The following is a 27,936-nucleotide window of genomic DNA, read 5'->3' as shown; positions in this document are numbered from 1 at the left end:
AGGTGTTGATATGAAGGATCAGATTCCGTATGGCATATCTGGGGAGCATACACAAGTTGCGTGGAAAGCCTTCAAGGTGCCTGTACTTGGATTGCGATCTCTGACCTACTGCATCAGACTTATTAGGATGGGACCCAATTTCCCAGGAGAGTCTACTCTGAAACCCAGCTGTGAACCATTAGCCAAATTTCTTTTGCACCCAGGCAGGCCTTCCAAAAAAAAAAAAAAAAAGGTACTTTAGAACTGCAAACTAGTGATTATCTCAGTATTCTGACCAGTTTCCAGTGGATTGGTCCTGCTCCTTCCCCTCCTGTGGGCAACATGCTTGGTGGCCCTGCTGCTCTCACAGCTTGAGCTCACCGTCACCTGGACCCATTGGTGGGTTTTTTCCTCATTAAATCTGGTCTTTCCCTTCTTGACCTCGGGGAGTTGATAGTGTTGCACTCATCTTTTGTGATGAGGAAACAGGTTTCTGCTAGCTTTGTTACTTGCCCTAGCTATCTAATACTAACTCATTAAGGCTAGAGTAAACCCAAGTCTTTAGCTCCTCACATCATTTCTCTCTCCTTCCCTCATGGGACTTGTTTTGACGTTTTTGATTGGTCATGACTCAAGAGGAGAAACGTAGTTGCGCATGCCAGTTGAACTCTGAGCACTCTAGAAGAGAGAACAGGTCTCGACACGTCCGGTTAGGCCGTTTCTGTCCCACGAGGCCCTGGTTTTACTGCCTTTGGCCAAGCCCCCAGTTCTATCCCTGAGAGGAGGAAGGGCAGCCAAAAGTTCCCCTTAGTCAGGAAAATGGGACCATGATCTCAAAGGAACCATGATCTTATTCTGCATTTTAAACCGCTGGAATGTTGTGTGTTGACAGGGTACCGGTTGCTAAGTGCTTTGATGTTAGGTGTGTGTTGCAGATTCCCAAATCTAGATTTGACCTGCAGAGGTACTAGTGGCGTCTCCTTACCGTTTAGAGCTGGTGTCACCAGGAGGTTGGTGAGGAGAAGGGAGTGTGGAGCCACCAAGGGAGGAGCCCCCTCAGTTATGCTCAGTCAGGCGATAGGAGGCATCAGGACCCTGGCTACCTCCTTGGTACCCAGTCTCAGACCTCAGTTTCCTTTGTGGTTGGACTGGTGCAACAGAGGTTGAGGGCTTTTTTTTTTTTTTTCCTATTTCTAAATAAAAACACAGCAAATTAGGTTTTATTGAAAATCGCTAATTTCCTCTACTTATTAAAAACCCTTATTTTCTTCAATATGACTGTCAAGATTATGTCTTTGAACTTGGCATTCAAGTTAACATCCTGGGAGTAAATCTTGTTTTCCTAAAGTTTAAAAAATACATGGAAAGCTAATTTTAGACCGGAAACATGCTTGGTGGCCCTGCTGATCTCACAGAGTGAGCTTAACCATCACCTGGACCCATCAGTGGGTTTTTCCTGATAAAATCTGGTGAAAAAAAAGAGAACCATAGACTTCCTTGCGGCGCTGCCTCGGTTAAAAATGACATGCAACTTTTAGATCTCAAGTCTTTGAGATAAAAGCACATTACTTTTCTTATGCCTAATTCATTTCCAGAACTTTCTCATAGAGCTACTTAGATATAGTATCAAGGTATTATACATATCTGGCATAAACACTGAGCTCTCAAATCTTATTTACCGGTATGATGAAATTTAAAACATGTTATTAAATATGGTTTATATTTAAATGGACTTGGTGAGTTGCAAACATAACATTGCAACATAGAGTGGAAGACCCATGCTGTAGTGGCTGGTTTATCAATACCAGTGCTTTTAAGAACTTTTGATTCTCAAAAGAACTCAAGTTTTGGTTGGATTACAATCACTTAAACTTCATTATTTCTTTCTTCCATGTTGTTCATGTTATTTTCCAGATGGACAGGAACAGTGTAAATGACTGCTATTGTTTAAAGGGCAAAGAACAAGGTGGGGTGTGTGTGTGTGTGTGTGTGTGCACGCGCGCGTGTGTTGGGAGGGGTCGGGTAGGGCTTGGGAAGGACAGGGAGGGAAGAGACTTGGAGAGTATGTTTCGGTTTGTGCTGGCTGGGAGTGGGGCATTTAAATCAGCATTTAGTGTAGTGCTCAGAGGCAGTTAAGCTTGGGATTCTTTTCCATCTTCCGGAGGAGGCTGGGTGGGGATCGGAAGAAATGGGAGAAGCTGTTTGGCAACGCAGTGACTTGGAGAAGGGACTGCTTGTTGTCATTCTCCTGAGCATCTATGTGTCTAGAGTCACATATAGGGCTCACTGGTCACTCCAAAAGACAATTTTTTTGTCCATTGATCTAAACCATTCTCGGGCCTTGTTCAAGTCCTTGCTGCTCCACAGACACCACTGACTTCTTAGCTCTTCTAGTTTCCCCTTTTCCTGAATCAGAGAAGGCCTTAGAATGTTAAGGCTCCCAGGACCTCAGAGCTATGTCTCTGGTCTGTCACTGGGCCTCGGGTAACTTGGCGTCCATTTGCGTGAAGTGTATGGGATGCGGTTCAGTCCTGTGTTACACAGTTTAATTGTTTTGTGTGGGTTAGGCTTATTTCCCCAGCTATATTTGGCACTCTCTGAGGAAGGGACTATGTCACACATTTCTTTTGTATATTTTATAAAAATAGCATATAGTAGGATTCAGAAAATGGCTTCAGCTCTGGTAGCACTTTTCTGTGAAATGCACTGGCCAGGATAGATCCTGGCAGAAGCTTGTTTATTGCAGCACAAACTAGAAACAACCTGAATGTTCATCCAAGGGGGCATAATTAAATATATTGTGATATATCCATGTTATGGAATATTATATGGCTATTAAAAGAAATGTGTTAATCCCATAACTATTGACCTGGGGGATGTCCTCAATATGTTATTGTTTTTACAAAGAGCAAGAAAAGGAAAGAGTAAATCCCACTTTTGTGATAACATTGTAACCTCCTCCGTCTAAATCTATATTTTTATGTATCATCAGGGACATGGGGAAAGATGTGAAAGGATATACATTAGGCTGTGAACATTGGTGGTAGGAAAGGTTATTAAGTTTTTTCTTTACCTTGTCTTTATATTACTACCATGGGACAACTACTAAGATTAAAACCCAGCAAACAGAAGAGAAAGAGAAAATGGGTAGAGGTTTTTGTGCGTTAGAAAGTCCCTTTCCCCCAATACTTCTTCCTACTTCTCAAACTTGGTATGATTGAAAAAGAAAAAGTGAATTTTATCCTTTGACTAAATTTTAGAATTAGGAAATAAAGATAGCTTGACACTTGGGTTAATTTTTGTCTTCACTCATGACATGAAGATAAGTTTGCTTTTTACCCAAACCTAGACAATGAAGGTAGCACCCAAACCGAAAGCCGTGATGCTCTGGTTTCCGTGGTGGAGCGGGGAGAGCACGGCAGCTGGTGCAGATGCAAGATGCTAACTGACTTCAGAGCCCTGGGAGCTTCCTGTCCCAGGGTTGAACAGAACCGCCCAAGCTACTGAAGGGGCTTGCGTAAGTGGAAAAGTCAAGAGAGCAAACACTGCAGAACTTCCGGTGCTCCCCAGCGGATGGTTGGGGCGGCTGTGCTCCACAGAGCCCTGCATCCCGCAGAGGAAGCTGGTGAGAGTCTTCTGGATGGAGGCAGCCAGGCCTGAGGGGCTAGCTCTTACTGCCTTCACGGTGGGGACGGTTCCTTGACCTTCTAGATCCACATCCTGGCCACCAGCAGAATGCTTCTCTCACCAGGGAGGGCACTCCATCCCCAGACCTCTCGCCTAGACTGTTGTTGAAATCGCCTAACTTATTGTTTCATTCTAGTCTTTTCTTCTAGTTCATCATTCATTTCCAGAGATAGTTCCAAAGCACACCATGTAGGTCACTCTCCTGCTCAAAAATCATGCCTGATTCCCCTGTGCTGTAGAAGAGGGTCCCAATTTCTTAGCCCAGCATTCAAAGCCTTCTGTAATATGACCCATGTCTGCTGTTCAGCTTACCTCACTTGTCTCATGCTGCAGCCGAATGAAACTGTTCCTGGGCACGCTCCGTCTTCCCAGCAACTGTTCACATTCTTCTGAGGTAGGACCACCCGCTTCCCATTCTGTCCATTTCTACCTGTTAAAATCCTCTCTGATGTTCAATATTCCTTTCAAAGTTTACATCTTCCAGGAGACCAGATGTGATCGCTCTCCCTTCTACACGTACCTCTGTGCTCTTTACGTTACATCCAAGTTGTGTATGCTTTTATGTTCCCTCCTACACCTTGGTAACGCCATCAACAGAGAGACTGACTGTATCACCTCGGTGTCTGAATTTCTTAAGCTTAGATTTCTTAGGCTTAATCAATCTTTATTGGATTGAATTGAATATGGCTGTTATCTGAAATACACCAGATTAATCTTAAAAAAAAAACATCTTTCATCTCTTGTTGGCAGGGTGCTATGTAGAGAAGTAAAGGAAATATGGACTGTGTTGGTGTTTCTGCAAGGAAATATGTGACCATCCTTTTTTTTTTTTTTTTGGCAACATTTCCCATTTTCAATTATCTAATGTTTTTCAGTCTTATGGACTCCTCTCTTCCTGTTGTCTTATCATTTCCCTTTGACATCTGTTACTGAATGCCCTTGCCAGGACATTGGATGGGGAAACGGAGAGAATCCTTAATAGATTTGCATTCCTTGTGACCTTCCTGGTTTTGTAGGTGGAGGGGGACCCTCCAGTCATCTCAGGCAGAGACTAATAGAGGTCCTGGTCAACACCCTGGTTTGAACAGCCAGAGCCAAGAAGGTGACTCAGTTTCACACATTTCCCTAATCCCCCACCTGGCTCCCTCTGGAAAGGTGGTGGAGTGTGACTGCTTTCTCCCTTTCTAAGGAATGCATATGGGATTCAAAGAAAAAGCACTACAGAGAGGAAGGAGAAAGTTTAAGGGGAAGTTCTCATGGGCTTTGGAATGACTTGTTTGGGCAAAAAGTGGCTTTTGAAAGAATCCAGGATCTAACAAATTTCAGACAGACCCAACTTGGAGTTTGCCTGAATCATGAATGACTTCATGTGATTGAGTTAATCTATGTATCTCATATATGGTAAGTCCATCCCTCTCAAATATAGCAAGAAATTGCCACTTTCCTGGTGAATGCCTTTTATTTCTACACACTGATTTTGTTGTTGTTATTTTTTAAATTGCTTTGCTTAGGTTCCAATTTCTAATACTCCTCAAAAAGTATTATTAGTCTATATCATAATAAAATATTACTGTAGAAATAAATCCTTTTCTATTATATTTTTTTCTTTAGGAATATTATTTTATTGTTGCCTGTATTATGGCAAGGGAGATACATACCAGATATTAATAAAAAGTTGTGTTGTATGATGTATCCTAAACTGAGAACCATTTTCTGCATCTGAACAAAGAAATTACACTTAATACACTTAGTACCCTGAAAATCATCTGGCTGTATAATTTTTTCCCAGGGGGATCAGTAAAATGGCTTATATTCATTAACATTATCAAATCACCTTTCCTATTTGAAACTGTATGAATTCAACATACTATAAGATACAGTTATACAAATAATGTAACCAAAATTAAGATAGGAAATAAAAACCTCAGTAACAATTTTTCAAAACAGGAAACTCTCGTAGAAATGTATTGTTCTTTTTTTTTTTAACTAAAATTACACTGATTTAAATATTCTCTATTAACTCATCTCTTGCATCCATTGTGCTCTTGTTTAAATTAACTTTCTTTAAAAGTTAACTCCCGAACACTATTTAATTAACTTAGCTAAAGTTTCGATTTGATTTCAAGTCATTGGAAACTAGACAGAGTGAAAAAAGATGCGGGTAGTTGGCAGCAGATCCCAATAAAAATATGGCATTTGGCAGAGTATGTCTGCCTTGTTTTGCTTTGCTTTTCTCTTTATGGATGTGGCCTATTTTTGAAATGCTATGATTTAAATTCAGGGATCAAGTGACAAGTCTGACAAAACAGAACTGACTTCAGCAGAGGTTCTGTGGGGGAAAAATGGAAGTGTTCCAGGAACTAAAGGAAGTAACCTCAGTTTCACCTGGAAACATTAGTGTCTCGGGGGCAGGAGATTTGGGTTATATATAAAGAGTGAAGGAAAGTGGCCAAGATGCAGAGCCAAACCGGCATCCAGGAATAGAGCGGCATCAAAGCGCTGACAACAGTACCGTTGTTTCCACCATGACCCTGTAAGTAGCAATCAGAGAGCCTGAAATATGGGAAGATTGGAAAGTTCTTTCCTGTGCTGCCTTGGACTGTGGCAATTGTCTTCTGACGAGGTTCTCTAGCTCCCTTCTCTTCTCCGCTGCTTGGCACACATCGTGGACGGATTCAGTGTTTGCAAAAACTCTGTGCCGTTCTCTTGCTCAAAACCCCAGTTCCTGTTTGCCCACAAGATTGGGTTAAAACTCCTTCTGCTGGCAAGACACTCCCTCCACCCAGTTATGTACTTTTCTAACCTCTTCACTGGCTGTTCCTCAACATGAAAGATTTATTCCAGTCCTACTCTTCAAAATCTAGGTTAACACCTACCTTCTCCATATTTCTAACTCCAACCAGCACTGAGCCCCTACTTTAAAATATTTTGTACCTCTTTGTTTTGTATCTTTTGGTAAGATTGTTTTATTGTTAGTTACTTTGTTGAGAGTAACTATATCTAGAAATACCCATATATACTCACTATGTATGCACATATATAAGGTGTAAATATACACACAAATATAGAAAAAAATTTATATATAGTGATTATCTTTCCTTAGTGAGTCATAAAGTATAGAATATTTCTCCACAGGAAGTACGTTGAAACTGAGGCTGAATTTCTAATCCTGGATTACATATATTTACTATCTATTCATTATATTATATTGTATTGTATCCTATTATAGTTTATTAAGATGACATGCGAAAGAAAGTAATGAACCGGGAGAATCAGGAAAACTAAATTCTAGTCTCAACTTTGCCACCAGCAGGTAAATCATTCCACCCCCTCCTCACAATTCCCACTGGGGGATCAATCTCCTTTATGACCATCAAGATGTCATAAAGGAAAAGTATAATTGGAAGCGTTTATGGTAACTGTAAATAGTAAAATTATGATTTCATGTCCCATCCAGTGGACAAGAGTCTGTGGCACCCTTTGTTCAGTCCAAGAGAGATGATACATTTTTCAGGTGATTTGCTGTTATTTTGGTACAATAGATTAGACCCCTGAGTACAGAGAGGTTGTGCGACATTTTTAAGGTTGCCCAGTATAACAAAGACCAAGTCAGGCTCACCTTGATTTTTGCTCTCCTGCCTGTGAAATCTTCTCTCCCAGCATGATGGGACTCTCTGCTTTGGAGGTGGTGTTTGATGGCTTATGATCCTCACCCAGTTTACCTGCTCTGTAATTTTTTGAAAAAATCACTCCAGATCCCTTATTTTTCCTTTTGTAGGATGAGCATAAATATGCTTGTCTGTGGAGGTCTTTAAGCATGTTGATTCAAAGTCAACACAATTACTGATTTTATTGAGTGCACACTAGGTGCCTGCGTATATTAGGCCGTTTCTTTCTTTTTTTTTTTTTTTTTTAAGATTTTATTTATTCATTTGACAGAGATAGAGACAGCCAGCGAGAGAGGGAACACAAGCAGGGGGAGTGGGAGAGGAAGAAGCAGGCTCATAGCAGAGGAGCCCGATGTGGGGCTCGATCCCAGATCGCCGGGATCACGCCCTGAGCTGAAGGCAGACGCTTAACCGCTGTGCCACCCAGGCGCCCCTATTAGGCCGTTTCTTAAACACATCCTGTGAAATGGGATTTAATTCCAGGTCAGTCTGCTATCGTATGTTAATTTCCCTGCTGTGGAAGAAAAAGAGGGTGAGATCTCAGGTCTGTAAAAATCAACGTTGCCTTCAGATTTCAATTTAACTGGTACTGTTGTTTCATCATTTCCTTTTACTTAACTTTTTGCCACTGACTAGTGACTAGTAGTGAAGTTGGCATGCCTGGGTTTCTGTTTGCCTTGGGCAAGCTCTCCTGTAGGGAAGGTACTAATCAACAGTATTGAAAGGTAGAGAAATAGCCTCGGAGGATAATAGGAAGGAAAGGTGCAACAAAGGATGGATTTTTTTTAAAAAGATTTTATTTATTTATTTGACAGAGAAAGACAGAGACAGCGCACAGCAGGGGGAGCTGCAGAGGGAGATGGAGAAGCAGGCTTCCCACTGGGCAGGGAGCCTGGCACAGAGCTCGATCCCAGGGTCCTGGGATCATGACTTGAGCCAAAGGCAGACGCTAACTGACGGAGCCACCCAGGCGCCCCTGGATGGATGTTTTAAAGACTGGATCATTGGTCCCTGAATAACTATCTCATAGTCCATACCTACTGCTATTTCATTTCATTTCCATATCCTATTTTCACTTTGGAAAAGGTTAGATAAGTCTTTCACTTTCTGACTAAAAATAGCTGTTCTTTTCTCATAAGTATAGAGTTAATAGATAGCTACATAGAGGCTATTACTGATACTTGGAATTTTTGCTTTTGTTTTTAATAATTGCAAATCATTGGAAATGTTTCAGACATTTTACTCAGCAGGTATATAGTCCTGCATTAAAAAAAAGTGTTATGGGTACTCAGTATATTTTGTTCTTAAGGAAGACAGATTTTGACTTTATGATCATCATTATCTTTCTGTGATCGAGTGAATTTCTTCCCAAATAAAGAGTCATCTCTATTCAGGAAGCACTTACTGGCATCCTTTCAGCAGGTCATACAGCACGACCCACATGAATAGAGCTAACAAGTTGTATCCATCAAATCTAGTGACTCGAACAAATTTTTATTATCCTTTTGTACAAATGCAAGCACTGCCTCATATAAAACCCAGTTGTTCCCCAATGAAGTGTTTCAGCAAGTTCTTATAAGTTGATGGCCTCATATGGCTAGATTATTACTGCATCAACTATTAGCTTCTAATAACATGCTCCCGTCTTGCTTTAATGGCATTCTGTACTCAGAATACTCAAGTATGGACAGATGTTTAAGAATATTATTTTTTCTTCTTGGCTATTGATTAATTCCCAACACCCACTTCTGATTAGAATGCAAGGTATTTTCTTTCAGATGTGGAAGCTTTAATTACTTAATCTAACCAAAAAAAAAAAAAAAAAAAAGACAAGCAGCATGCCAGGAATTTGTATCGAAATGCTGGAGCATCGTCTGCTCAGACTTCTTACCGTTGACTGTAGGACACAGTCGCTCGGCTTATCTTCCAAAGCCAGTGTATGAATAAAGAACATGCAGCTCCAAGAAGGAATGTGAAGTGCACTATACAAGGTTTTAGCAAAAATCAAATTGGTGGTTTCATTAGGGGATTTGGAGGGGGTCCTGTGGGACCACAGCCTCATTGCAAGATGGAGTAGGGACTCTAGCTGTACTTGCTCCATTAAACCCATGATGGGCTTTACTCTTAAACTAATGGCTTGCCTGATGCTGCCAGTAGCACTTTTTAAAAAGTGGAATGAAAGGATTAGTTGAATTGAGTTTTGTAAGTGATGAAAATAATACTTTAACACCTGAGTTTTAGATTGCATTATTATTTCCTAAAAACCTGGACCCTTGGGGATCAATAGAAAAGCTTTATTTGGGAGGGGGGTACGTACATACTTATTACCAAGAACTCTTTAAGAAGCTTGAGTTCTTTTAGGTCTTGACAAAGTGGATCTTCCAGCTTCCTTGTCTTAATTATACAACCTGAACAGTTACTCTTATCTCCCAGGTAACAAATTAACCATCTTGCTCCCCCTAGTGGAGTTGCAACTCTACTTCAAAGTTCAGGAAAACTTTGGAATCAATACACATTTGATGCAGTGTCTTATTTTTGGAAATCAGATATTTTCCCAACTTATTTTCAAAGACTGACAATGTCATAAAAAAATATTGCGTTGGATGGGCTGATAGGGGATGTGGGTAGAGAAAGTGGCTTTGGTGATGAATTTTCAGTTTCTAGTGTTGGCAAGATTAGCTGCATGATTTATGGCTGCTAAATTCAAGGGGCCTTTCTGCTCTGCACTTCTGTGTTAGAGGGATCCAATGTCATCAGTCTGGCAGAGGGTCACCTCTAGAAGGCAGCTGTCAACACTCCTGGAAGAGACGGTGGGGTACTAATAGTTGGTGATGTTGGAAGACAAGGACAGGTCCCATGGAACAATGAACCCCACTTGTGCCATTGGTCAAGTAGGTCCAGGAAGTATGTTCTGCCCTCTGGATCTGTTTGAGGAACTGTGCCAATATCCACAGCACATGGCAATCATTTCCAGTTTATACTTGCTAAGCATGCTGAAGAAACTTTAGAAATTGATGCTGAACTTATTGCATACCTCTCTTAAGAATTTCAGTTTCCTTAGGTTATGATAACGAGTGGTTTCATGGTATTGTAATCCCTGTTTTTTTCCCTGCCAGAATTCGTCTTTCCCAACTTTGACCCTTGTTGTGAGTTTGTATTTATTCGATCTTGTACCCTAATGCACACAGAGCACTAATATTTTGTATATGCTAGTGTTGACATGTGTGAAGCTTCAAAAAGAAATACCTGTACCTACCAAGGCGTAGGACTCTGTTCTTTTGCAGGTGAGACTTTGCTTCTGAACCTTATCAAGGTCAAGGCAAACACTGTGATAGACACAGTGGTTGCCAAATTAATGGTCAACAGAGTATAAGTACTTGACACTTAGGAACAAGAATATCATAATTAGAATTTTACCCCTTTCTTAGAATCATGTAAGGGAGGCAATATTTAGATGTATTTTTCCCCCAAATATTTATTCTCAGGGTAAGTAGTCATTTAGGGAAAAATAAAACAGCAAGATTGGATTAAAATCCCAACAAAAAGGAATGCCAAAGTGCTCTTTATGTGTGTTTTATTTGTGAGGGTGGAGAAAAAAAAGAAACACCCATAATGTGGTTTGTTTGTTTTTTAATATTACTTGCTAAAGAGTTACAGTAATTTAGTTCAAGACTTACATCTAAGCAAACACACAGGGTCTGTCTAGCAAACATGTATCTAGGAAGTTCTGATTTAGAATCCCATGATGCTTGGATTCACAGTTGTGAGACAGTGATGTTGCCACAGTGGGGACCTGTCCCCGCTGGGGCTAGAGATCTCCATCTAGCAAGACTCTGGGCTCTGGAGAACAGGCACTTTTCTCTTCCCCAGGGAGTGTGAGGGATTTTTATGTGAAACAATGCATATCTCTGCGTATACTTGCATGGGTGTCGATACTGTTATGTATGTGTATGTGAAAATGCACGTACAGGCGGGGATATGCATGTGTAGCTGAGACTGCAGGATTGGAAGAGTTGCTTCTTCCCAGTGGATGCTGGAAATTCTGTGCATTGACAGTACTCTGTAAAGCTGGCTTTTAGCAGAGTTGGGCACGTGTGTGCGCCATTCTGTGTGTCGACGATACCCTTCAAAACAGTCTCAGTGACTGGGCTGGGAGGTATTTGGGAAGCTCCCTGCGGAAGGACTGTGCTGGCATCCTTGTCTGGCAGCTTTGTCAGGGTGGCTCTCCTTGGGAACATTCCAACTGTAGCTTAGAACCCTTGTCTTTCTTGAGAAGCGTGAGGACTAAAGCACTAGAATATCTGTATGCATTCCTTACACTCATGAGTGACGAGAGGCTTTGCTTAACTCGCTGTGTTTCCTGACCAACTAGTGACACATGAACTATTGGGATGGGTTTGTTCTCAACTGTTAATTGATCATTGTTGATTTAACACTAAAGTCTTGTCAGACTCTGCCCCTGCTTGTCATCGAAGTCCTATAGCTATTGGGTTTGTTGTTTTCTCTTCAGGTTCAAAAGGCAGAAAAGTACACGCAAGCATGTGGTCATGAGCAAAGCAGATGGAGGATTATGGAACAGATAAACAAGTTTTCATATTGTTAAAATCCTGAGTTTGTGTCTGATTCTGTTTTTTTGTTTTGTTTTGTTTTGTTTTAATGAAACATGGCCCTTGCCAGGGGGGCAGCTAACCCAGAGACTTGGTTTTAGGAGGTAGTCAGAAGCATGTGGAAGGATCTTCTTGTCTTTAGGCAGATCAACCTGCTGACCCCAAACTAGTAGAAAACTTACTTTCTTTTCAAGACTTCTTTCCAGCTATTTAACTGTTGGCAATTGGAGAAACTATCTTTGAATCATACCCCTTGGCAAGAAGGTAAAATTGAGAGTATTTGGGGCAAAAGAAAGATATATCTATCTGTCCACTTGCTAGAAACTTTTGTGGCAGGGGGAAGACTGCGGAAAAATTCCTGGCATGTTGAAATATTTGTCTGCAACTTAACATTTTTATTTTTATTTCATTTATTTGTCTTAGAGAGAGAGTGGGGGTGGGGGCACAGAGGGAGAGGGAGCACCTTTAGCAGGTTCGATGCTTAGCGTGGAGCCCAATACAGGGCTCCATCTCACGACCCTGAGATCATGACCTGAGCCAAAATTAAGAGTCAGATGCCTAACCGACTGAGCCCCCCAGGCACCCCTAAAACTTAACATTTTTAATACAGTGTTTCCTCAGGGAGTCTTACCATATTCTACTGACAATACTTATATTGGTACCTGCAAATAACAAGAAACACCATCAGAACCTGTAAGAAAGGCAGCAGGAGGGTAAAAAAGAGAAAAGAAGATTTATAGGCATAGTGAGGACTGGGATTTTCATGTAGATAGCACAGGGACACACTGAGGCCGGTGATGCTGATGGTTTTACCTTAGGCCAGTGTTCTAAGTGAAGTTAGCATTTATTAAAAACAGATTCACAAGTCCCCACCCCAGATAGACTTACTCTGAATCTCCAAGGAAGGGATGTTGGAATATTGTTTTAACAAGCATCTCAGGTCGTTCTCACAGTCAGACATGTCTGGGAAACTGCTGTCATCTAATTGCTGACTAGAACTACCATAAAGGGGGTGCCAGTGTGGCTCGGTCGGTGAGCGTCAGACTCTTGATTTTGTCTTAGATCAGGTCATGATCTCAGGATCATGAGATCGAGCCCTGCATCAGGCTCCACATCGGGCTCCACGCTAGGTGTGGAGCCTACTTAAGATTCGCTAGAGAGAATTGCACTCTATCTCTACAAAAAAAAAAAAGAACTACCATAAAATATTTCTAGAAGGTGTGAGTGTGTGTTGTGTGTGTAATTGTCAAAGCTTTTAATGTTTGAAAAAAATCAAATTCTACATTAGCGGCGTTAAGCATTTCTTAATAAAAATTTCTATTATTTGTGTCGGGTTGTATGCTTACAGAGGGTTTTCCCATGTATTATCGCATTTGTTCCTAATAGCAATCCTATGAGGGCTTGAACAGCAAAAATCATGTTCACCCCCAGATTACGCATGGAAATGGGCTCAGCACGTAGCTGTCAAGTGGTGGAACTGGCTTTGAACGGGCTTCTTCACCACGTGGGGCAAGCCCAACATCAAACCCACAGCCCACTACTTTTCCTCTTTTACCCCACACTCTGGTCATCAGGTTAATGGCAACATTTCTGAGATACCAGGTTTTTTGCATGTCCACACCTTTGCACACCCTGATCCCTGTGCCTAGAATGCCTTTCCTACCCTGTTTGCAAACTCATACTCAGTCATGAAGCTTCTCTAGATACACTCTTCTCCTCACCCTACCTACCCTCCAAGCAGAGCTAGTTTCTCTTTCAGCTTTGTTTCCATCATGCTTTATAAATCTTTTTACTCTCTTTTGGGTCTTGGGTAATATAGGTGAGTTCAATAATAATTGCTCACTAGTATCCCCCTTCGTGATCCCCACCCCACCATTATACCACTTACTTTGTATAGACAATGGGATGTAATCACATCGGAAACACTCAGTGCCTTTAGCGTTGGCTAAAGCTACGGGAAGCATTTGAGAATGATTTCAAGGGCTTTCCAAACATTGACAAAGAAGTGTTCTGGAGGCCAGAAACTTGGCTTTTAACATCCTCTAGAAGTGGAATTTCTGGAGGTACCAGGGTACGTTGTCTAATGAGAGGTCGGGAACAATGGGGCCTGTATGCTCAAAACTGCAGATTTGGTAATTTCCTTGATGGGAAATTTAAGGGTGCTTCAAGTATGTCTTCAATTATGGGTGATTTTTATGTCATACTCATAGTCCCAGGCTAGCCATGACTCTCTGTTATGGCCTTCAAATTGTGTTACAGTTATTTCTTGAGGCAACTGTTTCCCCCACTAGACCTCTAGTGAGGGTGAGTCTGAGCCATATTCATCTTTGTCTGCCAGTTGATAATTGTTGTGTCAACTTTTGGGGAACGAATCTTGTAGTCACCTGCATCTGAATACGATCGCATGGATTTAATTATAGTTCTAATTCAAAGTCTCCTGTGTTCACAGCCACCTCTGGTCCAGGCGATCTTCAGCGGAGATCCGGAGGAGATACGGGTACTCATCCACAAAACCGAAGACGTGAATGCTCTGGTAGGCGCCGCGCAGGCCCTCTTCTCTGTTCCGCGGTCCCCTCCGGCGTCTGGTGAAAGCTCTGGAATGCTTCTCAGAATGCTGTTTGTTAATCCACAAGATAAAATACATCTGGTTAGAATGGAAATCGATCATACATAAATACAGTTATCAAAATAGTAAATAGCAAATTTGTGATATAATAATATACGTGCGTCTCTATTAGCACGTTTAAACAGCAAGATACAGCAGAAGACCTAATAATGAGCGTAACTGAGGAATAGTGATGAGCATGATTGATATTTTGTGGTATCTGTGACCACACTAGCGTGGTGTGAACATACCTGTGATTTCTGCTGGTGACCAAGTGACAGTTACTGGTGATGCTACTGAGATTGGCTGCCTACTTTCATAATGGAAAGAAATGTGAAATTTCCATCGGAAGTTAGTAAAAATAAAGATGTGCTATTTTTGCGCCTAGAACCTCTGGCCTACAGCAGGGGTTGACCAACTGTGGTCTGTTACCTATTTTTGTGCCGGCTACCAGCTAAGAATGGTTCTCATTTTTTTAAATGGCTGGGGGGAAAAAACGAGAAGAAGAGTAATATTTTGTGACACATGAAAATTATATGACATTCCGATTTCAGTGTCAATAAATGAAATTCCGTTGGCCCTCGGCCATGGCTACTTTTCCACTGCAGCAGCAGAGTTGGGTGGTGATTAATGACAGAGATTATGTGTGGCCCAGAGAGACGAAGACGTTTACAGTCTGGCCCCTTTAGAGGGAAAGTTTGCTGACTTCTGCCCTAGAGGCTCCATGAACCTGGGACTAATGGGTGAACTCGGCATCCTGTGTGTACCCTGAAGTCGTAGGTAATACATGTGTGTGCTTGTGGACGTGTGTCATGTGTATTTTCTGTGAACGAGTAAAGGCATTTCATCATATTCTTAAGGGGACGTATGGCCCCCCGAAGCTTAAGAACCCCTAGATCAGGAAGTTCTTGAAATAAACAAACCTGCGATAAAGAAACGTGAGAAGAGTTAGTCAATAATTTACCCTTTTAATAGTTTCCTAGACCTAGATTGCACAAGCAGTTATATGCAGTACACGCTACTAATTCTCTCAGTGGAAGTTAGTTACCTAACTGCTGTAGTCGTCGGGGAGAGGAGTGGGCTTTGGAGCCTAGTGTCAGGTGGAAACAACAGCGAGAGTCAAACGCGTCTGCAGCAGAAGAGCTTTGCCACAGGGAAGTGATGTCTGAGGTGGGGTCTCTCTCCGGTCGGCTGAATGCTTTATTTAGGAGAGCCGTTTCCTGATGTGCGGCCCTTGTTCTGTGGCAGAGTGCAGGTTGGTGTGGCTTTTTGAAAAAGCTTTTGGCAGCTTCTCCCCAGCGGGCACTGAAAACAACGGGGTGGTGTTTTATGACATTTCTGCAAGGTAAGCACAAATGAGGCCAGGGCCAGACTCCTCGAGAAGGCAGTTGGGCATTTGTCCAGAGCCTGTGTGTGTGACCCGGACTTCTGAGAGGAGCCAAGGCAAGTAAGCTGACTGTCCGGGTGTCCTGCTGTCACTGGAATTGGCCTAGCCTATTTTGTGGCTGGGGCCCAAGCCCAGGCAAGCCCAAGGCAAAGTTAGTTACTATTCTTTTCCTGATGATTATGAGCAAACAGAACTTTTGTTCATCCTACGTACCGAGAAAGATTGCACTGTCCTCTGAATGGCCTTTTTTTCTCCTTAGGAAAGTGGCAAATGGTTGGTGGCTGGTAAAGGTTAGGAAAGCTTAACTTTAGTTGTAACCTCACTGTATTACTGAATCAGATAGGTTAAGTAGAGTGACACATAGACCCCAAATGCATAATTGCTCAAACATGGGAGAAGCTTAGTTCTCTTGTGAACAGATTAGAGAGGTGGCTTTTTTCCACATAGGGTCCAGGTATCTACATGTAGCTTCCAAGGTCACCCAAGGGGTTCTTCTTCGGTCCAGCCAGCCAGAAGGGAAAAAGGAGCATGGAAGGAGAGCACAGGAGGATGTTTATGGATGATCTTGGAAGTGGCATAATCGCTTGCACACATGACCCATTGACCAGAACTCAGTCCCATGCCACACCTAACTACAAGGGAGGTTGCGAAATACCACGTAGCTGTGTCCCCAAAGATTGGAGAACATGAGTAGTTAGCAATCTTGGCCTCACCAGTTTTTGGTACTACAGAATTTTAGGGAATTCAAGTGATAACACTTATTTGTCTGTGTAGTGTCTTTCTCACTTTAGAGTAATTTACTGAGTTCGACCCAGTGCTGGGTGCTAGAGATGCAGCAGTGAGAAGATCACTCTTCATACTGACAGCCATTTTGAAAGGGAAAATACAAGACACTGTTAGGGGCCCAGGTGAATCATGAGGGACTGATGAAGCAGTGTGCAAACTGACACCTAAGGGGTGCTGTTGTGGAGTTTGGATGTGTGGGCTTTTGGATGCACGCAGCAGGGAGGGGTGGGATAGAGGGAGGAAAAGCAATGCGTGAAGGAATGCCTGACTTCCATCCTGTGATGACGTGGCTCCACGGGGTCCCAGTGCCTTCCTCCACTCTCTCCTCTGTAGAACCCCCTCTTCATATCCCTGTTTTCCTTCCCTCAGGTGAGGGTAAAGAACCTCATTTGATTCCCTACTCTCTTAGCAGATATGTTGGAGACAGTGCGCTGTTCTCTCAATGTCATGCTTTTCCTTTGTCAACACTTCTTTGGCTCAATCCTATTGACTGTCTTGTTGGCGGTGGCTTAGGCAGTTTAGGGAAAGTGATTGTTAACGAAGGGCATATGGAGATGGAAGACGAATACAGATTAGCAATCTAAGTCTGGAGCTTCACTTCAGGAGGGCGGAGAGGCCACTAACCAGTACATTTAAATGTCAAGGAAGGGAAGTAAACAATGGAGGGGCCTCCTGTTAACGGGAGGACAATACTCGTCTTCTTCCCTTCTCACCCTTTGTTTTTCTTTCTTTACCCATATTTATTTTTCTTCTTTGTCCTAGGTTCTGATTTTTTTTTTTTTTTTTTGCTTTCTTTTTTCTTTCCCACCTTCCTGTGTCTTTTGATGAGTTGCCCCTTCTTTGGTATAATTATCCTTCGATTAGGTGATCCTGATATGGGAAGCGATCTCATTCAGCTTTGCCTCTCTGTGTTTTTCCAAACTTCATTTCCTGCTGGCAGGATTCATGGCCTCTATGTGTCAACCGAACGAAGTTATTCAATCCGTTGATATTTATTTTTTTCTCACTTCTCCACTGTTCCCATCCTGTCTGCCCTTTCAGACCTATTGTTTCCTCCATTGAGTTGTCCTACTTCTCACTTCCTTTCTGCTGCTTCTGCCACCTTCCTACCCAGACAAGGAAACCTATGTCTGCTCTCACCTCCCATAGCTCCTTGTATCTCACTGACCACTTTACTTGAGCTATTTACTTTTGAGACACTATGTGCTTAATGACATGGAGGCTATGTCATTCATTCTCTTTTGCTCAATGGCCCAGTTCAGTCCTTGCAGCACATGTTGAGTGAATGACTAAACCTTGTTCTATTACTTATGTTGAGCCTGTTTTTCATTTCTTCCAATGAGGACACATTGTCCAAGACTGTCTGGCTTTGTTACTGTCCCTCAGGTCTCAGTTGTAAGACTGCAAGTTCTCTTTGTACAATTGAAAATCTATGGACAGATTTGAGGAGCCCCTGAAGAATCAGGAGGGTACTCTGAGTCTTCCTGTGGCTCCTCTGGCTAGTGGCATGCCAGGGCCTGAAATGTGGGAAGACAGTTGTACACTCTGAGAAATCCATTTACACTGACCTACATGTGGTTGATAACTGAAGGTTTTAGAAGAGGCTTTATCAGACCAACAAATTGAGCTCGAGGTGGGGCGTCCGGATTCAAAATGAAAGCACAGATCCTGAAAACCAAAATTTGAAGTCGATGAAGTCATTTTGGGGATTACGCTATGACAACATGACACCAACAGACAGTTCTACAGTGCCATAGTGGAATGGGGACAGAGATGATTAATCAGTGCCTGTTTTTATTAATATTATTAATACTGCTAATAATATCGATAATTATTATATTATTAAATTATATAATTTTATATATGATATAATATAAAATAATATAATATAATATATTGTTAAATTATTAACACATATTATTAATAATTTAAAAATTAATAATTATTAATTAGTGCCTGTCATTGGTGAGTGGTGAAGACAGGGAGGGAACCATTCCATGTGAGAAGGGGTTGAAGAAACTGGTGATGTTTTAGACCTGTGAAGGACAAGAGAACTACCTCAAATAGTTCAAATGTTGTCAAGTTAAAATGCAACTAGACTTAGCATTATGTCAGTGGTTGTAAACTACAGAAAATATTTCCAGCTCAAAATAAAAGAAATAACAGAGCTGTATAAAGAAGTAATGAGCTGACTTGACAAGTAGTAAACTCCTTAGAAGACCATGAGACTGATGGTCTAAAGGAGACCAATTGTACAGCACATGGGCTACTCTCCTACCTTGCGCCCTTACCCGACATTGCTAATGGTTTATGACAGTTTTTTTTCTTTGAGTCTTAAAGACCAAAATTTCTTCTTGGGACAGCACTATTAAATTGGAGTTGGCCTTTAAATAGAAACCGCCTTCCCATGCCTGGACTAGGTGATGTTTAAAGTCTTTTAACAACCGTGAAGGACTACAATTCCAAGATGTGTAAGTCCCACGTGATAGCATACCCATGGTATTTATTTCTTTTTTACAGTATCATTAACAATTGTTAACACACACACACACACACACACACACACACACACACACACACAACCATTATCATACCAAAGAAAATCAACAATAATTCCTTGGTATCTTCTAATACCCAGTGCGTATTCAATTTTTTTTTTTTTTGGTCCCAATAGCTTCAAAACAGTTTTTTTTGTTGTTTTTTTTGTTTGTTTGTTTATTTGTTTTTTTACAGTTGGGCTGTCCCCAAGTTGATTATTTTAGTCCATTTAATTTATACAACAAAATGATTTTGTCAAGCTGTTAATGTTTATTATTTTCCCTAATAGGATTTGGCCCAAGTATATGGGTGCATTTTGCTTGCACTCTCCAATTCCAGGATAGGAAGGGATGACGTGTGAGTATAATAGCATAACTCTTGAGGTGAAAGCTAAGCTTACACTGGCAAACAATTTATAGTGAAAAAAGGGGAGACAACCATTAAAGCTTTAGTTTTTAACGATAAGCATCGATTGGGTGGTATTCGCCTGCTACTCTCACGATCCAAGTGGGAAAAAAGAACTGGACCAACAATGTATGATAAGCGTTTTCTAAAAATAAATAAGACAAATTACCAATAGTAAACTTGTAATTTGTACTCTGTGTGTGTTTGTGTAGGGGTGTTGTACTATTTCTTTATATCAAAATGACCACAAGTCTAGTTGACACCTATCACCTCACGTAGTTACAAAAATCTTTTTTCTTACCATGAGAACTTTTAAGATCTATTCTCTTGGCAACTGTCAAATATGCACCACGGTATTATGAACTACAGTCCCCATGCTGGATACTATATCCCCATCACTTATTTTATAACTGGAAGTTTGCACTATTTCTTTTAAAAGTAGAAGTATTTTTTGAATCCGTGCAGAAGGGTGCAATATGGCTCTACCTAAAGATGCTTGAGTGATAAATTTAATACCTTCTTTAAATTTTTCTCAGCTTGATTCTATCGTGTCAAATTCCCTAGAACAGTAGGAATACAGACTATATAGCACAGCATTTAAAAAAATTTTTTGTCAGGGCGCCTGGGTGGCTCAATCAGTTAAGTGGCTGCCTTCGGCTCAGGTCATGATCCCAGAGTCCTGGGATCGAGCCCCACGTCAGGCTGAGCAGGGAACTGCCTTCTCCCTCTGCCTCTGCCTGCCACTCTGCCTACTTGTGCTCTCTATCTCTCTATCAAATAAATAAATAAAATCTTTAAAAAAATTTTTTTTGTAATTTATTTATTTGAGAGAGAGAGAGAGAGCATGAGCAGGGGGAGGGACAGGGGAGAGGGAGAAGCAGACTCCCCGCTGAGCAGGAGCTCCATCCCAGGACACTGGGGTCATGACCTGAGCTGAAGGCAGACGCTTAACTGACTGAGCCACCCAGGCGCCCCTAGCACAGCCATTTAAGCTTCTAGATGTTTGTGTGTTTCCCCTCACTTACATATATCTTACTTGATTTTTAAAAACCTTTTTAAGAAAGAATTGATAATGGGGATAAAAACCTGAGATGTTTTGTTAGTCTAGAGATCTGAGCACTTTCTTAATGAGACCGAAATCAGAAAGTGCTGGGAACAAGGAAGCTGCAGGCAGGAGCTGCGACCCCGGTCCCGTAACCGACAGACGCGCCGACCCAGAGCTCACTGAGTGTTGCTACGGCAGGAACGCAGGCTCGGTGTGGCCCAGACTTCCTACATTTTTAAGAGAAAATACAGGAAATCGCTAAATTGTTAAAGGTTGGTTCCAAAAAGTGATCCAACATCGTTGAGGCCAAAGAAAACCCATCTGTGGGCCAAATCTGGCCTGCAGGCCACCGTTTTGCTAACCGTGGATGAGGTCAGCAAACCTTCGGCAGTTAAGGTTTCTCCGGCCACCTGGATCTGGAAATCTGAAGTGTGAAGCCAACGGCCTGGTGTTCTGGAGAGAGCAGTGGCCTGTGTTCTTCCGACACTGACGGTACTTCTGGCTCACTAGCCTGTGGGGACGCTGGTGGTCCCTTCCTAGCTGCAGGAGGAAGGTGCCTCTCGCTCAGCACGCGCCTGGCAATACTGTCCCATCTCCTGCTCCTTGTTGGACCACTGCCCGGGATGTGGGGCTGTGGTTTGGAAGCCATGACCTGTGTCCTGCAGAGAATGACTCATGAACTCCAGACGGCACTGAGCGGGCCCTAGCGATGTGGCTTCACGGCCGTGTGAAATGTGTGAAGGCAGGTCTGGTTAGCATCACTGCTAATTATCCTCCAGGGGATGCCCCGTTTCTCTAGCACTGGCCTTGGAGGTACAAGAGCCATCCTCCGTGGATGACACAGCTTACAAGGGTATATGATTTGTACCATCCAGATAATAGAGATAGTTGTTTGGAACTCTGGAAACACTCCAAGTATAATGCCATTAATATTCCTTTGCTAAACATTGTTACAGCACAAAGAAAAATCTTGCAATTAAAAGATGTCCATTGTAAATAGCTTGAGAATGTGAACATCTCTAGGATAAAGGGTTATGGCTCCCCCCCATTTTAGATATTACATTTGAGGGGAGGATGTAAATATGAATAAATGAGCTATATTTTTCTTAGATCGAGAAGGCTCAATGGTTTGAAATTAGTGTATAAATTCAGTGCAGTTGAATTTGCAGGGGGAGGACTTTGGTTTGGGAAACTTGAGATCTTCTAAACTTTAGTGTCTGGAGGAATAGACATGTGAGAAGACTCTTAAAAAAGAAAATCAATGAAGAGAGAGTTTCACAAGATCTATTAAAACAAATTATAAAAGTGTAGCAATTAAAACAGTGTGTTACTGGCACAGGAACAGACAACTAAATTAGTGGAGCGGAGACTTCAGAATTAGACCCAAGCGTATATGGACACTCGGTATAAAACAAAGGAAACCTTGGAACGACAGGGATGACATGGATTACTTAATAAAGGGCGTTGAGATGAATGGCTGATAAAAAGCTGAACCCTTCCCTAATTTCTTGTACCAAGATAAATCTAGAGGTAGAAAATAAAAAGATGAACGTAGTGGAATAAAAGAAGGGGGAAATATTTTTTTCAGTCTTGGTGTGGGGAAGGGCATTCTAAGTAGAATAGCAAAGATACAAACCAAGATGGAAAATGTGGGTACTTTGAATATGTAAAAACTGTGAGCTTCTGAATATGAAATCCTCACCAAAACAAGATTAAAGGATAAATCGAAGATAGGTAGACTATCTGTGAAAAGCATTAATATTCCTAATATATAAAAAACTCTTGCAAATTATTTAGAGAAAGATTAACACCCCGCTAGAGAAATGGGCAAAGGACGTACAGACGGCACTCACCAAAGAAAAAATGCAGGTAGTCAAAACATATATGAAAGGGTGTGCAGTCACAGCTTCACCCGAAACCGAAGAGTTGAAATAAAACAGCCCGGCAGAGCAGCAAAGGAGAAAACGATCTCAAGGAGGGTGTCGTTGAAGGAACATTCTGAGGCCTTTTTGGAGAAAGTTTAATTTATACTCACCTTTGGTGGGTTTGGCAGTCTGTATCCACATTCAGCTGTATACACCCTTTGACACAGCAGCACAACTCCTGGGACTATACCCTAAGGGAGATCACTGGACAGGAAAAACAAAAAAACAAAAAACAGAAAATAAAATAGTTAAATCTATATAAATGTTTTATATATATATATATCTATATATATATGGCAAATATATATGTATTTGTTGCTTTGTGGTTTATAATAACAAGAAATTGGAAATTACCAGTACTTTATTTCTTAACTATACTTCAGTACATAGATATGTGGCAATATTATGCTATCTTTAAAAAGGGTGGTTTATGTCGATTTTTACTCATCATGTATATTTATCGATAAGTAAGATCTTCAGGATATCTTTATGAATGAAATAGCTAGTTAAACAGAATATATCATACATATATGTAAATATAAGAAGGGGTCTAGAAGAGTATTCTCCAAAAGTTTAATTATAGTCAAACCTGGGTAGTAGGATTTTTGCTTTTTTGTTTATTCCTTCATGTGTTACTGATATTTTTTTGCACTCGCCATGTATTATGTTGATAAATGGAAAAATAAATACATTTATATAACACGCACACACACGCACACACACGCACACACACACACGAAAGCCAACAAACTAGCTTCCAAACTTGCTCATATTTCGTATAAGGGCATGACTTTTTAAATGCGCCCATCCTATTTGTCTGTTTGTGGAAGTGTAGAGCGTACCTCGGTGGTGCTCATGACCCATAGTGACAGGCCAAGGGCTGTTCCCATCTCACGTTCCATTACAAGGGCCTTTCCTGTGGTATTAGCTGGAACCTGAGGAATGGTGGTAGGAGCTGTTGTCCCTTCAGTAGGGTTCTTTTCTTCTACCATCGTGTTTCCCCCTTTTGGAGGAATTTCAGGGAGGACCCCCATTTTGATATTGAAGATGGAAAATGTATGAGATTCTAGATGTCCGTATTGTAAAACTGCATATCTTTTTATTTAGTTACATGAACAACATTTCATTTCATAAGTTCTGGAAAAATAATTTTTAAAATTGAAATATAATTGACATATAACATTGTATTAGTTTAACGTATGCAACATAAATGATTCAATATTTGTATACATTGCAAAATGATCACCACGGTAAGTCTGATAAACATCTATCACCATACATAGTAACAAAATATTTTTTTCCCTAACTATGAGAACTTTTAAGATCTACTTTCTTAGCAACATTCAAATATGCAAAACAGTATTATTAACTATAGTCACCACACTGTATATTATGTCTCCATGATTTATTTATTTTACAACTGGAATTTGTATTTTTTGACCCCCCACCTATTTCACCTACCCTCCCCACCCCCCACCCCCACCTCTGGCAACCACCAGTCTGTTCTCTTTATCTATGAACTTGGTTTAGTTTAGTTTTTTTTTGATTCCACATGTAAGTGAGATCATACAGTATTTGTCTTTCTCTGTCTGACTCATTTCACTTACTGTAATGCTCTTAAGGTCTATCCATGTTACTGCAAATGGCAAGATTTCATTCTTTTATTATGGCTAAATAATTTTCCATTGTATATATATACACAACATTTTCTGTATTCACCCATCCATCAATGGACATTTGGGTTGTTGTTTTCCTACCCTGGCTATTGTAAATAATGCTGCAATGAACACGGGGTGCATATGTCTTTTTGAGTTAGTGTTTGTGTTTTCATGGGATAAATACCCAGAAGTAAAATTGCTGAATCATACGGTAGTTCTATTTTTATTTTTTTGAGGAACTTATGAACTATTTTCCATAGTGGCTGTAACAATTTACATTCCTACCAAGAGTGCAGAGGATTCCCTTTTCTCCACATCCTCGCCAACTCTTGCTGTTTCTTATATTTTTTGATAATAACCATTCCGACAGGTGTGAGGTGGTTTTGATTTACATTTCCCTGATGATTAGTGATGTTGAACCCCTTTTCATGTTCCTGTTGGCCATCTGTATGTCTTTGGAAAAATACCTATTCAGATCCCCTGCCCATTTTTAAATTAGATTGGGGTTTTTTGCTGCTGGATTTTAGGGGTTCTTTATATATTTTGTATATTAAACCCTTAAGAGATATATGATTTGCAAGTATTTTCTCCCATTCAGTGGGTTGCCTTTTCTTTTTTCTTTTTCTTTTCTTTTTGATAATTTCTTTTGTTGTGCAGAAGCTCTGTGGTTTGACATAGACCTCCTTGTTTATTTTTGCTTTTGTTGTGTTTGGTGTCCGTTTCAAAAAATCATTGCCAAAGCCGATGTCAAGGAGCTTACCACTTACATTTCCTTCTAGGATTTGTATGGCTCAGGTCTTACATTTAAGTCTTTAATCTATTTGGGTTCATTCTGTGTGCGGTGCAAGATAAGTGTTCATTTTTTGCATGCTCCCATCCAGTTTTCCCAACACATTTATTGAAGAGACTGTCCTTTCCCCATTGTATATTCTTGGCTTCTTGATTGTAAATTAATTGACCATGTACATGTGGGTTTATTTCTGGACTCTGTCTTCTGTTCCGTTGATCTATATGCCTGTTTTAGGCCAATACCATACTGTTTTGAATAAGACAGATATTTAATATAATTTGAAATCAGGGAATGTGAAACCTCCAACTTTGTTCTTCTTTCTTGAGATTGTGTTGGCTATTTGGGCTCAAAAAATAATTTTTGATCATTAGTTTCAGTTAGGATAAAAATTGAGTACACGCTCCCAGATGCTTCTTGGTTTTCTTTATTTTCTAATTTCTTTTACATTGAGAATATACTTGTAATCAGAAAATTTTTTTAAAGCTTTGTGGAAAAGAGATAACATATTTTAAAAATGAATTGGGCGGAGATGATCGTATACTTAGATTATTCCTAAAAGACATGCTTAAATTAAAAGGATATAAGATATATTTTAGTTTGATTAGTTGTGCTGGCCCTGATTTTTACCAAGGATACATTACGTTCTGTTTCAAACGTTAAATAACCATATAATTATGACAGCCAGAGGACTTTCCAATTGTAGTTACAGACATATTATTATTACAACTGACTTTAAAAGAAAGAAAGAAATACAGAAAGCTTAAATGTAGATGTTACTCAGTGAGGGTGGAAGCCTAGGGGAGGGGGTGGGACTTTTCCTCCGGGAGGTTGCATGGCTGGTTATAGTCATGTCGCTGGCCAACTTTCTGCTTAGAAGGATGTTCCTGGCAGTCGGTCTAGGACAGTTATGGGTACTTGCTCTGTACTTTCTCAAGTCATCGGGAGGTAGTACAGGCTACCTTCTCCTTCTCCTTCAGTCTCCCTTCCTCAACTCCTCCCTGGCTTTCCCTACCCACACATGCACAGATACGCTTTCTGATATCACCTCTTCACAACCAAACCTGGTATGTCCCTGCTTCATATATTTTATTTGTTGACTTAATCTGTATCCGTCACACCAAAATGCAACTACGATGGAGGGAAAGGAACACTGGGCTAACCTCAGAGGCAGAAACCTCTTCATCTACTCTGACCTCACTTCCCTGTCTGTACAATGGCCACCATAACACACTTTTTATATGGTTATAGCTAGGGAGATGAAATGATGTATATTTATCTGTTAGGGTTAGATTTGGCTGCATTTGACAAAAAAACCAGTAATAGTAAAATAGTAGTTTTTAATAAAATAGAAGTTTATTTTACTATGAAATAGAAGTTCATTTATTTCCTATGTACAAGTCCGGAGACAGGCTCTCCAGGGCTAGCATTGTACTTTGTGGTTATAGGAGCCAGTCTTTATCTCCTGTTGTGCTGCCATTCTTGGCGGGAGGCTTCTATCTCATTGCCCACAATGATCACTTGAGTTCCAGCCATCACGTCCAAATTCCAGCTAGAAGGAAGGAGGGCAGTGGAAGAGGGGTGCGCCCCCTTTCTTTAAGGATCCTTCCACTAAGGATTGCTTACATAGTGTACAGAACCACATCAGATGGCCACGTACTCAGCTCAAAAGCAGCATTTATCATGAAAGAAAGATGTGGGGGCAAATCAGCAGTTTTTGCCATGGTATATGAAAGACTTTTGTGACCTAGGAAATGCTTCAAGTACAAAACAAATTTATGTAAATCTCCATGAGACAATCTCACATACATTATCCCATTCGCCAAGTGTTTATTAACTGCTTACTGGAGACGTGGCCCGAGGACCGGTGCCCCATACACTTCCTCATGTATTTCTTAGTCAATTTATGTTGTCTCCAGAGAAAAGGGTTTGCGGAGTTGGTGTAGCTGTGATTTCCCCCACTTTGCCGAGCATGTGGAACTGAACATGCTATATCCCTTTCTTTGGGAGGAGGGAAGGAGAAGGTGCCACGGGAGCACGTCGTACATGGCAGCCCTCTAGCTCAGCAGCATGGACTGCGTGTTTCTCCCTCCGGCTCGTAGAGGTCCTGGCTTTTGTCATCAGTGCTTCATGTCGATTTACATCTGTGTCCTCACTTACTTTGGATATATGCCCTTTTCCCTCTTTAAAGCACGTGTGCTGGCTCAGCTCGTCATCCTCTTGCCCTCTTCCTTTCACAGAGGGAACACTGTGTTTGAACAGGCATGTCTTTTATTTGGGAAGCAAAGATAGAAATAGATGGGTAGGGATCGATCAGTGGGTGGGTGGCTGGATAGATGGATAAATATAGATAAGCCAGCGAGCATGCATAACCTAATCATCAGGCAGCAGTGTCCTTTACTGGCTCTTTCTCAGGGGGCCCCAGAACGTGCAAGACCCCTAAGAAAGTAGGATCTACAGACAACAGGCTCAAGATACTCCATTTGGAAGGAATTCAGAGATGTCTAATATCCTTCATCCTAATCTTTCAGGGATTGGTGGTAGTGGGCTTTCTTTTTTTTTAATCTTGTTTTATTATGAAAATGTTCAAAGAGTCAGAAAACAGCCACAAAGCCACAACCACTGAGATGGAACAACATTAACACATCGCTGTATTTACTTAAAAAAATAGAAATGAAATTTTGTAGATGTAGAGCTTTTCTCCCACAGAAATACATGATCCTTGTGTCATTCCTGTCTTGCATAAATCCTGCCTTATCTGGGACACCGTCCCCAATCTTTCTGTGTAAAACCACCCCCTCCACCAGCCCCTAACCTCTTCTTGCTAGCCGTTTTCACTGCTTGACAGACATAGTGTAT

At 41.1% G+C, this 27,936-nt stretch overlaps 1 protein-coding gene across 2 annotated transcripts in view; it reads left to right on the top strand.

The window, feature by feature from the left end:
- Nucleotides 1-27,936, top strand: part of ANKRD44 (ankyrin repeat domain 44) — a 309,567-nt gene that overhangs the window by 96,216 nt on the left and 185,415 nt on the right. For both annotated transcript variants that reach the window (XM_045806381.2, XM_045806382.2), the window contains exon 2: nucleotides 14,391-14,474. In XM_045806381.2, coding sequence (XP_045662337.1) covers nucleotides 14,391-14,474 — 84 coding nt within the window. The remainder of the gene's footprint in view (nucleotides 1-14,390; nucleotides 14,475-27,936) is intronic.

This window comes from Ursus americanus, chromosome 1, assembly GCF_024610735.1.
Source record: "Ursus americanus isolate L20-20 chromosome 1, mUrsAme1.1.p, whole genome shotgun sequence".
Lineage (NCBI taxonomy): Eukaryota > Metazoa > Chordata > Mammalia > Carnivora > Ursidae > Ursus > Ursus americanus.
The sequence above is the reverse complement of the archived record's forward strand: the minus strand, read 5'-3'. Positions and strand labels throughout refer to the sequence as shown.